At 31.5% G+C, this 17,745-nt stretch overlaps 1 protein-coding gene across 1 annotated transcript; it reads left to right on the top strand.

The window, feature by feature from the left end:
• The first annotated feature begins 15,280 nt into the window (after nucleotides 1-15,280).
• Nucleotides 15,281-17,436, top strand: LOC120140101 (glutathione S-transferase DHAR2-like). The gene is made up of 6 exons (XM_039155141.1): nucleotides 15,281-15,412; nucleotides 15,517-15,607; nucleotides 15,806-15,949; nucleotides 16,565-16,682; nucleotides 16,941-17,081; nucleotides 17,195-17,436. Exons 1-6 carry the CDS (start codon nucleotides 15,355-15,357, stop codon nucleotides 17,276-17,278), a joined length of 636 nt encoding a protein of 211 aa, XP_039011072.1. The 5' UTR covers nucleotides 15,281-15,354; the 3' UTR covers nucleotides 17,279-17,436.
• The last annotated feature ends 309 nt before the right edge of the window (nucleotides 17,437-17,745 follow it).

The following is a 17,745-nucleotide window of genomic DNA, read 5'->3' as shown; positions in this document are numbered from 1 at the left end:
TAATGTAGGCTATGGCACATGGTTATGAAATAAAGGGATAAAAGGCCCAAACAAGTGTTTAAGGGTTATTAAACCAAGGATCAATTCATTATGTTGTCTTCAATCTTGTATTGTTTGATTTGAAATCTTCTCATATGAGTCTTTTATTTTCTCTGGATGTGTCATGACCATCTGGTGAACTGATTCTGAAATGATTATGCTTGATCAATCTCATGGTTTGAAGCTTGATGTGTCATTTGAATCTATGGACTCTTTGCATGTGCTTCTTGTCTTTTTTCTTTGTTTATTTTATTTTATTTTATTTTTCTTTTTTTTCTTTGTTTCAATTTTTTTCTTTTTTGTACTCTTCATTTGGTTCACCTTTCGGTGTCTTATGTGGATTGATGATCTTTGCTCATGAGAGTAGATTTCCTTCACTTTGCCCCCCAGTGTGAAGGGTGATCCTTGGCTTAGGGTTGAATCATAAAAAAATATCATTAAGACTCAAATAGGGACAGAAGGGATATTTTCACCTTTTGTGAAGGGATAATGAAAGAAAGTCGTTCATTTCATGCATAAGTCCTTGGAGAAGAGGTATCCCCAGGGGATAGATTTTCAGGATTAATTTTATTCACATGAAAACAATGTAATTAATGCATGAAAGAATTATTTTGAATTAAATTTTTCCTGTTTCTTGCTTTCAGCATGCCTTAATTGTACAAGCTCAACTTCAGAAAATTGATGCAAGATATCGCACGTGTTCTCAGGAGAAGGTTTAATTCAAGTGAACATTTTGTACTCAATGTCTTCAGGTTTATTGTAGAAAATGTTGTTTTGCATCTAAGAAGAATATAATGTGACTTTATTGGGTCAAAGAAAGGTAAGGGTAGCAATGTTTCAAAGTCTCAAAGAGAGAATGTCAAAATTTGTTTTTTGGGTAGTAACCATGAATTATTTTGGTAGAGAATCAAGATATTTTATTTATGAGGTTTTAGACAGGATAAGAAATGTCTAATCTTGTCATATGTCAAAAAATCTATAATTCTGAAGAATTAAGAGAATCCGTAATTCATCGATGTCTTATGTGGATTGATGATCTTTGCTCATGAGAGTAGATTCCTTCACTTTGCCCCCTAGTGTGAAGGGTGATCCTTGGTTAGGGTTGAATCATAAAAAATATCATTAAGACTCAAATGGGGACAGAAGGGATATATTTTCTCCTTTTGTGAAGGGATAATGAAAGAAAGTCGTTCATCATTTCATGCACATAGTCCTTGGAGAAGAGGTATCCCCAGGGGATAGATTTTCAGGATTAATTTTATTCACATGAAAACAATGTAATTAATGCATGAAAGAATTATTTTGAATTAAATTTTTCCTATTTCTTGCTTCCAGCATGTCTTAATTGTACAAGCTCAACTTCAGAAAATTGATGCAAGATATCACGTTGTCTTCTCAGGAGAAGGTTTAATTCAAGTGAACATTTTGTACTCAATGTCTTCAGGTTTTATTGTAGAAAATGTTGGTTTGCATCTAAGAAAATATAATGTGACTTATTGGGTCAAAGAAAGGTAAGGGTAGCAATGTTTCAAAGTCTCAAAGAGAGAGAATGTCAAATTTGGTTTTTGGGTAGTACCATGAATTATTTTGGGTAGATCAAGATATTTTATTTATGAGTTTTAGACGGATAAGAAATGTCTAATCTTGCCATATGTCAAAAATCTATAATTCTTGAAGAATTAAGAGAATCCGTAATTCATTTGATATTCAAAGAATAAAGATTAAACTTGTTCAATTATTCAACCTCAGAAGTAGCATAAGTTCAATTAAAAGATTAAGCAAATATGAAGACAGAACAAAAATGATTTCAACAAAATGCTCTCAGTGCAAGTAGTAGGTGCAATGCCTTTATCCTTTCGATTATCTATGCCCTGAATCCATCATGTTCTAGATTTGGGCTTCAGTGCCCCCATAATTCTTAATGAGGTTCCTTGATCTTCAGATGGTGATAGCGTCACGTCCATATATTTCAATTATTTATAGGAAGAATGGGGTGACTTCATCTTCCCTCAAAACTTTACCACAAGATTCTCTGTGAATTACTCTCGGGATCCGTGATTAGTGAACATGTTGAGATGTAATATATACCATGTATGCACAATGTGTATATACTAATGCAAAGATGCACATGCAAATGCAAATATGAAAAAATGGGAGTGCAAAATGTGAGATGCAAATGCACAAGGAATTGATCCCGAAATAATGTTCTTAGAACAATTCTCGAAAATTGACAATGTCTTGATACACTGGGGAAGTGAAGGTCTGATCTATCTATAAGTCCCTAGCTCCTACGAGCATCTGGATACTGCATCAAATTCAAAGCTTCTACGTCGTCTCCTACTTTCAGAAGTCTTTCGTGCTAGTTCGTGATCTTCAACCGTTGGCTTCAGCGTCGAATCGTCTCGAGTCCAACTTGTTATCTCAGGCATGTTTGGTTCATCTCCTTGGTAGGTAGGCTCCCTCTTGACGCTACTAGATCTACGTAGAGTATCTTCGAATTTCTACCGATCCCGGAGAAAGGCATTCTTGTGGCATTGTTTTTAAGAACCTTCTAAATGATTAGTTATTTAAGGGATCAATACCCTTGAATGATATGTCATGTTCATGCAAAGGTTCAATAAGAGAAGACAAAAGGAAACCAATGTTAGTAGAAACAAGACATAAATAATCAAGTTAGTTGAAATGATTAGTCCATAAATGTAATCTTAGCAAAATAAATAAATATGACTCAAAGTTGAGACTAAAATATAAAGCATACAAAGAAAAATTAATAATCCTAACTGCATGTGTTCTAGTTCTCCTAGTTTATCCATATGGCTCTAGCGGGGTAGGCTTACAAAATTCTATATAAGGCTGGGTTCTAGCAAAGGTTCCTGAGTAATTTTTACAACCTACTAAGGTTGACCCTGATTCTGGCCCATTACAGACTTACGAATCGGGTTCAACTCAGGGGATCACAACACTAAAAGTGTATCTCAGAACTGATATTCAGATAGGCAACTTAGGATGCTTTCCAGAGATATTTATCAGACCCACACAAGGAAGCCCAATGCACCTCGTGAGGTGTGACGTTTCTCCTACTTAGGTAAACCGGGTTTGAGCTCGGTTTAGAGCTAGATATGCAACAATCTTAGATATTCCAAAAGTGTAAGCATTAACCAGAGAAAAAAATCTATTTTCTTTTTGAAATAACATAATGAACAGTAAATTAAATAAGATCAACTCATAATTTCTAGAATCGTAAATATCGGGTAACCAACTCATGGCTCGACTCTCAATTTGTTTAAAAAACAAAATTCCCAGCGGAGTCACCAAGCTGTCGACATCGTTTTTCACCCGGGCGGGAAAAGACCGATACCGACGGGGGTTTTCTCTTTGAAAATCGTTTCGAAATGTGAAGAGTCACCACCAATCATTTAAGGTAAGATTAGAACACCGTAAAACCGGGTGATTTTAATAAAATATTTTATTTTTATCAAAATACTGAGTTTGGGGTCTGCAAAAAATATAGAAATCAGGTTCAGGAGTCGGTTACGCTTGAGAAAGGATTAGCAGCCCCACAAGCGCCCAAAAATTGGTACCTAGTTGATACCCTGTATTTAAAATTGGAAATTTTGAGTTCGATATTTATTTAATTTTAAAATATTAAGGATGCAAAGTTTAAAAGGGTATTCATTATTGAGACCGATAGCATTCGCTCCTGAGCGTAAATGCGGGAGATCAACTATTGTGCCTAATAACGAACATTGCCTCATTTTTAGAAAAATGATGTGATTTTAAAAGGATGTCGACTTATTCAGGGAATTACCAGTAGTCACCCCTGAGCACGATCGCGGGAGATATACTATTATTCCTTAATAAGTGAACAATGCCTTAGATTTATAAAAACAATGCAATCAACCAAAAATTTTATCATCCTAATTAAACTAAAAGTAAAGTAAGGCTTTTTCTAACTTAAAGTGTGAAATTATGAAAATTAAAGAACCTAGGGGCTCAAATCTAAAAACGTAAGCTCTATATTAATCCTTTGATTATGTAAATGCTAAGGTTCTAATTAAGCTAAGGGACTAAATGGTCAAAGGATTAAACTATGACTATGAGACCTAAATATAAAATCATAAAACTTAAGGACTAAATTGAAAAAATAAAATAATAATTACTAAAATGCAGAAATAAAGTTAGTAGTTAAATAGGAAATAATAGTGACCAAATGCAAAATTAAAAGAACAGTAGTTAAATCAAAAACTAACAGTGACTAAATTAAAATAAAATAAAATAGAATGATAAAATTGTAATAAATTAGAAACAAAAGATTCAGTGACCAAATGTAAAGCATGAAAAGTTTGGGGGACTAAAAATGATAATAACCCAAAAAGTGATAACACATGCTCAGAAACGACAGAATTGCGAAATCAGACCACGAAATTTAAGAAAAAATTAAAAAGTCACTACACATGACTAAAGTGTAAGAACAAACAAAAATGGAAAATTATAAAAATAATCCTTACAGTGACCATTTTGTAAAAACACGGGAATTGTTGGGGGATCTAAAACACGATTTCCCCCGAAATTGTTTTATAAATACAAACTTTTCCCTTTATTTAAAACATTTCGTTTTTCTGTTTTTTAATTTTTTTAGAGAGAGAGGGTCTCCTCTCTCTCTAGAATTTCGGCCGCTCACTGGTTGGGCTCTCGCCGACATCCATCCCGGTCAATGTCGGCCACCACGCCGCCTCTGTCTCCAGTGGCCGTTGGCCTCCAAAATTTATTGGGAGACTCGTCTTGAAGCGGTGGTCACGGATCCAGGCTCAGTTTTGTGAAAACGACCCCCAACGCCTCAAATAAGCCGATAACCCCTCGACTTCCACCGCCTAGATCTCCACTGTTCACCGTTGGATCGGGCTCGAATTTCAGTATGTTATTCTCTCCTTGAGACGCTCCTCCTCACAGTTCGGATCTGAGAATCGACCCGAACCGGTGAGGCTCTGATAGAATGCAAGGTACTCTCATTTTTTTATATTTTTTGTTTCGAAAACTAATAAAAATAAAAAAAAAACTAGAAAAATATCTTTGAATTTTTCCTGTTTTTTATTGATTTTTGAATGGGAATAGAACTCCCCCTCGGTGCTCAAACACTCCGACGACCACGAATCAACCCCGATTGGCACCCTTATAAGATAAAAATCTAATCACTCTAATTCTCTTGTTTTATTTACACATGCAATATCAAATTTTTATGTTCGAACTACAAAATAAATAACAAAATACATTCAAAATTACGTAAAAAATTCATTTTTATTGTTTTTTTCGATCTGGAGAGTCATTTACATTTTTTTTGCTTCGGGTTCATATAGCCACCGATTTTACAACATGTTTTTTCTTTAAACAAAATGATTGAAATCATTGTGTTTTTTTCTATTTCTTTATTTTTTTGCTTTTACTTTCTTTTTGTTTTATTTTGAACATAATGGTGAAAGTAAAATATATGATATTATATTTTATTAGTGGATCCAGCTGGAATTCGGTGGAGAAGAAGAAAACGGTGGTATACCGGGTCGGGTCAGTTCCAGGCCAGATTCGGGTCGAATCTTGGGCCTGGTACGGGGATGAAAATTGGTGATTACAAAAACCATTCTTGTGCAAAGTGCTCAAAGAAATCAAATTCTTCTTCAAATCTAGGATATGTCGAACACACAACGTCCGAACAGAACCATCATACGTCTTAATTCTGACATCACCAATACCAACAATATTGCAACATCAATCATCACCAAATAAACAAACCATAATTAACGACAATTCAAGAATCCAAGCAAACGGATCCTTTTGGCGTGATTCTTCTCAATCTTCCTCCTACATCGACGTCGGCTTTATAGGTTGTGAAGCCTTCATAATCTCTTGCTACGCCACAGATCCTTCACCATTATTTGCCATAATCCGAAGTTACCCTGAACATCGAATTTCACAACCTCGAATTTGGCTCCTGACATCTGATACCATTGTTTAATAATCGGGTAAAGAAAACGAAAGAACACAAGAATTTTAACGAGGTTCAACAATGTGCTTACGTTCTCGGTGCCCTGGGCGGCGCTATATTTTTCATTCAATATATCATAGGTTTTGTTACATCTTCTTTATAATAAATAAACCTTGGTACATATTTACAAAAATAACTCTGTACCGATATATTTATAAGACATACCTAACAAAACCCTAAATATTTAGGTTGAACTTATTAAAATAGTAAAGTGAAAATTTTAAAATTAACTAAAATATTAATAAAATTTTAAAAGAAATACCTCCTAAATCATGGATCATCAATTCTCTGCTCATCGTGTTTCAAAACTTGTCCCAAATTCATTAAAAAAAAATGCTTCTCTTCTGTTTGTTCCACTGATTTTCTCTCTTTATTATGATCTTGAGAACGATTTGAGTGAATTAAATTTGTTTAGCGTAGGTTGGGGTTAAACTAGAGAGAGAAACACTAGCACATAAAGAAATACTAATGATTATTTTTAATATGTATATTGATATTAATATATTAACTTTTAAAAGTTAAAACTTTGACCATGATTATTTTAAATTTTTAAATAATTAAATTTTATAAAATGTATTTTAAAAACTACTTTTTTATGATTTTTAAAATTTAATTTTTATTTTTTATCAATAATAAATTTTAAATAATAACGAGTTAAAATAAAAAAAATTGTCCAAAAAATTTATAAAAAACAAATTTAATAGAACAAAAGAAATAATTTACTTGAAATATTTATTTTTTACAAAAAAGTAAATAAATAAAAAAAATATGATTCTCCTCATGCTTTCGACCGTCCCCAAAGATGTAACGACAAATGGATGATAAAAAATATGCGGTGTATGTATCGATTCTCCTCATGCTTTCGCCCATTCCATAAAAACGTAATGACAACTGAACGAGGCCGCGTGGCTGGTTTTCAGAAGCTGAAAAGAAAAGGAAGAAATATGTGGTGTTAAAAGAGAAACGAGAAAAATATGGTAAATTATATCTTAGTTTATGTTATTATTTTTATTTTATAGTTATTTTATATTTTATCAAATGTGATGTATAAATAATTTCAATTATATAAAATTTAAATGTTTAAGTATTTATATTTATTTATATTATATTTTAAATAATATATTATATTATATTTTTATGTGATATAATTATATTATATTTAAAATAAATTATATGATATGTCATTTAATTTTAAACGTTGTATCATCATACCATTAAACTTTCAATTATTCAATTATTTTTTAAATTTTGTTTTAATTTGATAACGATATATGATGTGGATAAAGACGATAACGACCACTAACATTGATATCACATTGAATAACCCTGTTTTGGTCACATAATTTTAATGCTTAAAATGACCTAAAATTACATCATTGTGATGAAAAAAATCAACGACCAAGATCCTCTTAGAAGAAAATCTAACAGTCGATCGTTGGACTAGCTTAAAATCTTAAATAATTGTAACCAAGATAATATATGTTTATTACAGTTGAGATAATTTAATTTATTAATAATATATTTTTATAATTTTATTTTCATTATTATTTATACTTTATTTTTAAATATAAAATTATTTATAATATAAAATATATTTATATATTATTTATTAAAAATATAAACTAAATTCAAAATCGCTAAAACCACAGATTTCAACAAAAAAATTAAATTTTGTATTAAATTTTCTAAACCAAAAATGAAAAAAATTATCAAATAAATGAATATTTTTCAAATTATAAAAAGTAAAGTGAATTTTCATCAAACCTAAAAATTAAGAAATTAGTTTATGTTAGCATTTAATTTCATATTTTTGAAAATTAAAAAATATCTGAATAAATTCAAATAGAATGATTGTCTCTTCAATTTTTATATAATTAAACTATTTTTTTAATTATATATATATATAGTTGATTAATATGGGGTAAGTACAAAGTAGTATCTGTTTAAGGACAACTCTCTACTATTTAATGTTGAACTCTCACACCCTCTGATATTTTTTGTCCTCAAACCCGTAACCTCAAGGAATAACAATAATTCTTTTACCACCAAGATCGCTTATATAATCAAAAAATGGGTTGATTTTTTTTCTTGAACTTTATTTTATTATATATATATAAAAGAAATTATGACTCAATTGTTCTCTACAATAATAAGAAATCAGCTCTTTTTTTTTTTTTGAATTATCTAAACTGTTTATAATTCTATGAATTCTTTAGACCGAAATTTTATGTGTTTAATCATGTTTAAATTAAACCTATAATATTTTTATTGAAACAACCCTATAATGTTAAAAATATATATGTATAATCTATTTTAAAAATAAAAGATTAGTTTATAATATAAATATATTTTATGTATAAAATTTATAATATATTACTTTATAAATATTTATTTATAAAAGTAATATATTATAAATCGCATTTGTCACCCTAATTATTTATACATAATATAAAAATATTTTATAAACATAATCTATAAAATTTATTTTTAAAGATTACATATAATATTTATAAAAATATATTTATATCATAAATAATTTTTTGTTAAAATAAATTATATATTATATTATATATATTATAAAATTCTATCATCTAATAAATTAAATTAATTTGTACTATAATTTTACATATATATTATTTTAGTTAAAATTGTAAGAAAAGTCTAAGTTAACCTAATGGTTCAATATTAGACTTTTCTTTTCTAAATAACCTTGATTCAAATCCCTTTAAATATATTTATACCGAATATTATAATGTTTAAAATTCTATTAAGTTTTTAAATAATATGGGATGATTATAAGATAATATTTATTTAAAACTTTTTTAATTTATTGAAAATACACAACTCCTATTCAAACTCAAAACCTTTAGGGGACATTTGGATCAAAGAAAAGATCATTACCAAGGGGAATAATCTTTTTGGAACATATCACACCTCAATTTAGGGTCTAGATTTTAATAATTAAAGTATCGAATTAAAGTCGTAACAAGTGAGAAATTTAGGACCAAATTGTAAAATTTTAAAAGTTGTAGCTTGGTTTGGAACTTGGGGGGAAATTCAGGGACTTCTAAATTATACCATTTTTTCTTGACAGAGAAAAATAAATTCCCCTCGGTGATACCCGAAAATTCAGTAAAACCCCAAATTATACCAAATTCCCAATTTAGGAACCTAGCAGTCGCACTCCCCAAATCCACCCCGCTCCGGCCACCATTAACGCGCTCCGGCACCATCAGCAGCTCTACCATCCTCCCGCGACACAACCATGTCCGTTGGCTCACCAATACCAACCATCATTTTACTGAATCGAGAGAAGAAGTCGACGCCGGAACCCATCGTCGCTTCATTTTTTTCAAAGATTTTGGCCACCCCGCTCATCGATCTGTCGCATTTCCCCGATCATCAAAATCCCCACCTCCGTGCGATCAAAACTAGATCGGGTTCGTCGCCCCACCATTACCCATTCACCATTCGTCGTGGTAAGTTCTTTGACCACCTTATTCCGTCTGGTTCACCGTGTTTAGGTTGAGTTTCTAATCTGGTTTGGTTGAATTGTGATGAGTGCTTGAACAATGAGTAAACAAATGACCACCCGAGACCGTCGCCACGCTCTGCCACGCGTCTTCGCGTGCGAGTGGGCTTGTTCTACCTGCTCTGGAAATCTTTTTAAACCGGTCCAGCCGGTTTGGAATGGTCTGAACCGGGTCTGTTTGACCCGAATGAGTCAACTTGAACTGAGTCAACCCGTTGACTTTGACACATTAACTTTGACCTAAAAAGTCAACTTTTTTGAAAAGGTTATATTTTATGTGTTTTGACGTTTTAAGTCCGAATCTGAGGTCCATTTTACCAAATTTGCACCCGGTAATCTGTTTTCAGTGATTTACCTTCGGAATCAAAATTGGTTTTCCGATTAAGTTCAGTTTCTGACGTAAAATTGTTTGCTAAGTATCCAAGAAATTATTGGACATTGAATTAAAGTTTGAGGACAATATAATGTAGTTTAAATGGTCGATCTATATGACACAAAAACTTAAGGTAATACTCTGCTACCTTTTGTATGCTCTTCAGAACTCATTGATAGATGGTAAATGCATGAATGGAAATGATTGATCCATTAGATGTAATTAACTATCATTGGACTCAGACGTAAATTGGATTAAAGACATAACACTGTATAATACTTAGGCGACTCAAAAAAGAGAAATTGGTAGACCGATTGAAAACAAATCTAAGTTTAGTGATTTAATTAATAAATCTTAGGACTCGTAAATTATGATTAATCTAGTTAAAAATTAAATGTCGGGAATATTGGATAAAAATTACCAAAAATAGCCATATGGGGTAAAATTACAAAAAATGCCCTTGTAATGTAAAGGACCAAGACTTCCCCATATGGTGAAATATACCTCTGAAAGGACATACTTGACCAATTATTTGAAACACTGCATATAATTGAATTGAAAGGAATTACTAAAATGTCCTCGAGCTTCGTAATAACTAAAATAACCTCTATTGATCAAAGGAATAAATACCTTGAGCTCTAAAGGAACTAGAATACTTGAATCCTAATATATGAGAAGTAATGTCACTGACGTATTTGAATGAAATAACGTTGATACACTTAAAGTGTTAAGCACAATAGATGGCTATATAATGGAGACGACCTAAGAACTCATATCTTGATCCACTTGAACCTTGGAATCATCGATTTAAATTCCAGATCTATATTGGAATGTCCCTGAAATGTAAAATAACCCAAGGAGCATCTAACCACTGTAATAACTAATTACCTCCAGCTCTGAAATGAATAAATCAATCTCGAATACCAAATGACCTAAAATTTCTATTTTCTGAGATAACACCCGGAGATTGAATTATCGAAGTTACTTTACACGCTTGAATTTCATGAAATGATTAAATTATATGACCAAGTTGAACAAAATGGAAGAACTGTATGTATCTGAATTTCATAAATGATTGAATTACTATGGAAACTCCGATGTGAACGGAATAAACTTAACTACTAAATGACCTAAGTACCTTCAATGACCTAAAATTAAATGAATAATAATATTGAAGTATCACAGTTTGAATGATTGACAAGTATTGCAGTGTTGGAATCGTTGGTTCAATTGGACTCGAAATCTTGTTAATTCAATACATAATCTTGAATACCCCTGATTGTTGAGCAATGGAATCGCTCTCAGTAAATCTGAATATAGAATTATTCTAATGTAAATGTTCCTAAACACCTTCCTGATGCACTTGAATCATAAATGGGTCCTAAAATATCAACTTTAAATGTCTGATTAAATCCATTAGTAATCGATCTCTTTTAATAATACCTCGTTCCTGGAATCCGATCAAATTGCATAAGTTTCATGTTTTTCATTACTGACAATTACCAAGTGCCTTTGTAAAATACTTGGATCATCTAGTGTGTTCCCCATGTACTACATGATTGTCTTATATGTTTTGAAATCCGTTTTATCGAAATTATTGATTTACTGGCTTATGAACCATGGCTACATGGTATGTGTTTTCTGATTTCAGTTTTCACTGAAAATATGATTGTTTCTAATTTATAGAATCATAGAATTTACTGGTTTATGAACTATGGTTTCCTGTTTTAATTGGTTACCACTTGAACTATTTTATTGGGACATTATCTAGGTAGGCTGAAAGTTCAGCTATGATCAAGCTTGTAAATCCTTACGGACCTAAGGTGACCATTGGGTAGGCTCTAAGGCCCCGAGAAACTTTGTTAGGTAGGCTCTTGACCCCAAGGCACTCCCTTGGGTTAATTATGGGACTACATATGGTTTACGGGTGGAGGGCAGTTATTTGATTTATTTCATTGTCACATTTACGAGATTTTACTGTATCACGATCCAGATATTATGTTTTACTGTTAAAACTGATTTCTACTGGATTTTATATGGGTAGAATTCTAGAGTATGGAGGTTCAACCCTGATCCATCTGGTAAATCCTTACGGACCTAAGGTTAACCGTTGGTAGGCTCCGAGGCCCCGAGAAATTTTCTGGGGTAGGCTATCGGGCCCCAAGGCATTCCCTTAGGGTGGTTCCCTTTACTATGTGCTTAGGGTAAACCCTTATGGATACAGTTCAGGGGAACTGCATAACGGTGTTCGGTTGGAGGGTCTTAATATGGTTTTTAAAAATATGTTTTAAATTGTTACTATTTTAAAAAGATCTGTACCCTTTTTACTGGTTTTTGGTGGGAACACACTAGACACCTTATTCTGATCTCATGACCCTAGTCCTCCAAATGTCTACTCTGAACTGGAAGCTTTCTAGCTATTACTCGATGTAATATCAGTGTAACCTCATCTTATTACGAAAGACAGCTAAGTCAATGAGAAAAACTTATGGGCTCAGTCCAAACCATTTAAAACCCAATTAATAATTTAAGATCCAATAATTTTTAAACCTAAATCAATATTAATTAATTAAAAAATCTATATAAAATTTTTATTTTATAATTATATATTATTTAAATTAATTGTAAATTGTTTTTTGAATTAAAAAATATTCAATTTTTATATAAATTAGAAAAATTAAAAAAAAATCGGTTAATTCAAAAATTAACCGAATTAACCTAAATTTATTCGGTTCAGTTAATATTTTCAAAAAAAGTTCAGTTCGATTAACGGTTAAAGAAAAAAATTAATTATTTCGATTAATGATAATTCGATTATGTCGATCACTGTTTTAACCAAATGAACACCCCTAATAGCATAGACAAATAAATGATTACCGATGAATGGGAAACGGGGGAGAGAAAAGAATGCGTGAGAATAGGAAAATGATTTACCAATAAATTTTCAGTTACTTGTTTTACGATATTTTAGTTTCTTTTTTCTTTAACCTTAACTAATTTTTTTTATCGTAATTGATTTTCTCCAATCAAACACCAAAGGAGAAACTATTTTTTGAAAAGTGAAATATTTCAAACAAAATAGCATTAAAATAGGTTAGTACTCCAAATGATCAATTATTTTCTGGTTCATAAGTAATTAATCAAAATTTTGTTAAAATTACTAAAACATCCAATGGCTTCAAAAACGTTTTTAAGTTTATATATGTTTAGTTTCACGCATATTTGAGTGCGTTAAATTTATTAAATGATTGAAATATCAAGTGATTTTAGTTGTTAAATAAACCAAATCACATTAGTGATTCAAGCGATCTTTAAAATTGATGATAATTCCAAGATTAAATTTAGAGTTTTTTTTTAAAGTAAGTTTAGAGTTATAAAACTGAAAATTTTAGGTTTTTTTCTTTATAAAAATATACTTAAAAGGATTGATATTCACATTGATTCATAACACGACTTAAGTTTCCTATTCAAAATTAGTCAATTAACATAAATTTAATTTTCATAAATAATCAATTATTATTATTATACATTGATATATTTTTTAGAATAATTGTTTAATAAATTTATATATTAAGTTAAAATTATTAGTAATTCAATAAAATTAATAAAAAAATTGAAAAGCACGGGAAGAGCGGGGAGAACTAGACCAATGATGCAAACGGAATAATTAATTAGTAAAATAAGGTACATTCAAATTTATTTTACGATATATGTCATTTGCTATAGTATTCATGAAATTCATTAAATTTACAACAACAACAACAAAACCCAATTTCCATATGCAATGGGGTAAGGGGAATGTAGGGTAGTAGGCTGCCTCCAACGCCAGGTTGAGAGTAACTTCCGTGGAAGACCTCCGGCAGTCAGAAAATTAAAAATATAGATAAAATACAAAGCATGTATAAATAAATACATAGTTGAACAGTATTCATATACAGTCATAAATATCATTAATATCATATGCGCGCTTGAAATGGGAAGTAATCCTTGCAAATAAATCTCTGCGAAAAAATCTCTGCATATAGACAGAAACGTAAGACCCGACTAAATTTAAAAGTGAAGAGAATATTACACAGAAGTCCACGATAGCAAGCCCAGTTCTAAGCCTTAATAAATACCAATAACAAAATATAAAAAGTAGAATTCATAGAAATAACTACAAAGGCATTAAAAGAAGACAGAGATGATACACCCTAGAGATGTGACCCACACTACTCGATTACCCTAGTCTTTAGTCTCCATACTTTCCTATCAGAGGTCATGTCCTCGGTAAGGGCTAAAACCATCAAATCAGATCTCAAGCAGTCTTCCCACTTCCGCCTTGGTCGTCCTCTCCTTCTGACACCGTCGACTGTAATCGACTCTACCCTCCTGACCGCATCCGACGGTAGTCGCCACTCGTCATATGATATGAAACAAAATTATACGAAACTTGTCATGACCTTGTAACGGGTTTCAAATTTTTAATATATTTTATGTTGCATATCCACTGCAACATATTACCCATATCCTAAAATTATACTTAACCACATCCATTTTTCAAAAAGATTTTCCCGTTCGTATTATATCCCTAGTTTTGCAGGAAGAGAGGGTATTATTCTAGTTTTCAATAGATGATATATTTAAGGATGAATTATATGTCTTGTTATTCATCTGCTACTTTATTTTATCATCCAACTATTATTTGTTTCAAATCATGCCTAATGTTAGGTTTTAATTATATTTTAATCATTTGTATATAAAAAACTAATAGTAATACTGACATGCCTCTTTATTTTAATTAATTTTCAATTCTGATATTATACTCCCTCTATCTCATTAAAAATTATCCCTTTATTGAATTTTTAAAAGTAAAAAATTTTAAACTTTGACCATAATTATTTTAAATATTGAAATTTTATGAAATATATATTTGAAAACTATTAGATTAAAGGTTTTAAAATACATTTTTATATTTTTTATAATAATAAATTTTAAATAATAATTAGTCAAAATTACAAAAATTAATAAAAAATCAATAATAAACATTTTTTATAAGACAGGAGGAATAGTACCTCACAATGGCATGTCATTCTAATTGTTATTTTTTATGGGGTGAAAATAAAATCAAAATATAATACTATGTATAATTTAAAAAAAATAGATATGTGAATAAAATAAAAATTAAAAATAAATAATTTACACTATATTTAATCATGTCGGTGTGTTCCCCATTGCCATAAATTACAAGTTAACAGGCTAAACTACTGCTTTAAATCCACATCTTCAACAGGGATTTCATATTGAGCACTGACTGCTTTCTCTCAACACTGAAAGTTTCAAGTTTGTTTATCCAAAAAAAAAAAAAAGTTTCAAGTTTCTCAAAGGAAAAAAATGGCTTTTGAGATTTGTGTCAAGGCTGCTGTTGGTGCCCCTAATGCTCTTGGAGATTGTATGCTCTATTTTTTTTCCCGCATTTTCTTCCTCAATCTTTCATCTTCTTTTTGGATGATTTTGAATTTACTTTTGCATTTGATTAATTTTTTGTTTTTCCAGGTCCATTCAGCCAAAGAGCTCTCCTTACTTTGGAGGAGAAGAAGCTTTCTTATAAGATGCACCTTATCAATATCAGCGACAAACCTCAGTGGTATACTGTTTTATGCTAAAAGATGCCAACTTTGATCCTTTTTTTTTTGGTGATGATGGGTTATTTCCACTGTTTAAGCAAATGGGTTGCTGTAAATTTATGATTTTAACTGGGGAAAAAGTGTTAACTCTGGCTTTTCTTGGAGGGTTTAAGCTAATGGATCACTGTGAAATTATGGAATTTGTGAATTTTTGAAAGGTTTTTGGAGATAAGTCCGGAAGGGAAAGTACCAGTGCTGAAAGTTGATGGAAAATGGGTGGCTGATTCTGATGTAATTGTTGGAATCCTTGAAGAAAAATACCCTCATCCTTCTCTCAAAACCCCACCTGAGTTTGCCTCTGTGTATGTTGTCTATTGCATTCTTTTTACTGTTTTACGACCTTCGATTTACTCACAAGTTTCATCCATTATATATATATATATATTTCTTTTCTCCAATGAGTAAATAATTTGATTTGATTGAATCAAGAACCAATGATCCATCTAATATCATACTATACAAAAAAATTTGATCGTCTGGTTAGATTTGAAGGTAATTTTGCTCATGTATAGCAGTGGATCCCAATATAAGGCTCCCACCATATTATTTTCTAAACTAGGGTCATTGCTACAGTGCCAAGAAGATGATGCCAGGAATACTGCACGACTTTATGCGTCTTCAGCTTTCCCAAACAACATGCATTGAAATGCAGAACGAAGAAAAAAATGGTCGTCGACGGGGAAGAAGCACTGTGGCCCATGCGACTTTCCCGGAGAAGTTGAAGTCGCCTGGTGTTCCCGGCATCTTCCCTTTGGCACTGTAGTAATGATCCTAGTTTAGGAAATAATAGGGTGGAACCTTACATGGGAAAATCTTTTTTTCCACTTACATACATGAGCAAATTTGCCGGATTAGAAATAGGCAATTTGATTGGTTCATTATTTGGTACATTAGTAACCTCTCAACCGAAACGGCAGTGGATCGAACATATTCGGAACAGTCGTGACATTTTTGAAGAGCAAAGATGCAAATGATGGATCTGAGCAGGCTTTACTCAATGAACTCAAGGCACTGGATGAACATCTCAAGGCTCATGTAAGTGATTATAAATTTGAGGTTTGTATTTTTTTTGGACTTGAGAGTGTATGTATTTACTATGGGAATTCGTAATTATTTTCATATATACTACCCCTAAACACATATGCTAAGACACGAATTGCAGTAAAACATTGTTTTACAATGCCAGTTTATCCAAATTTGCATCTATTGTTTATGTTACTCAGATTCGAGACCGAGTTTTGTATACGATTATATGTCGAACATGATTTAATCAATTTGCTGTTGTAATATCAGGGTCCATACATTGCAGGAGAAAATGTAAGTGCTGTTGATTTAGCTTTAGCACCAAAGCTTTACCATCTTGAGGTTGCTCTTGGCCATTTCAAGAAATGGACTGTTCCAGAAAGCTTAGCCAATGTCCGAAATTACATGAAGGTATTTCACTACTGAAAACACAAGTCACCATATATATATATATATATTGCAATTTACTATTTCTTTCTTTTTGATGTATTAGAAGAAAATTGAACTTCTCTTATAAATTGTAGTTGCTTTTCTCTCGCGAATCGTTTGTGAAAACACGAGCTGCTAAGGAATATGTGATCGCCGGATGGGCACCTAAGCTGGTCTAATTCGAAACAATGAGGCCTTCGAAGCTTTTAAGAGTATGAATCATGTAATAAAATGTTTGTGATGGTTATGTAATAAAATGTATGACCTATCAGTAGTTTAGTATCCATGCTACTGAGAAACTAGTAAAATCTTGCGTATGATGTTGAATGTTGGGTACAGATTTGTGTTGGTTTTTCTTCGTTTTTGATTTGGTGTAAGAAGGATTCAAATCCTGCCCTTCGATTATGCACCAATCGCCATTCGGAATAAATACCTTAACTCGAATTTTGAGCAACCAATTTTGATTTTTTTTAAAAATAAAATAAAATAAGTCGAAGTCAGTTTACATATTTTTTTATTAATGTGAAATAAATACAAGATAATATTTGTCCGTATACGCAATTAAGCGTGGAGATGGAGGACCATTAATGTCAGGGGATAAAAGTAGGAGGACCATTAATGTCGGGATAAAAGTGGAAGGATATAT

Source organism: Hibiscus syriacus, unplaced genomic scaffold, assembly GCF_006381635.1.
Source record: "Hibiscus syriacus cultivar Baekdansim isolate YM2019G1 unplaced genomic scaffold, ASM638163v2 tig00110782_pilon, whole genome shotgun sequence".
NCBI classification, from domain to species: Eukaryota; Viridiplantae; Streptophyta; class Magnoliopsida; order Malvales; family Malvaceae; genus Hibiscus; species Hibiscus syriacus.
The sequence above is the reverse complement of the archived record's forward strand: the minus strand, read 5'-3'. Positions and strand labels throughout refer to the sequence as shown.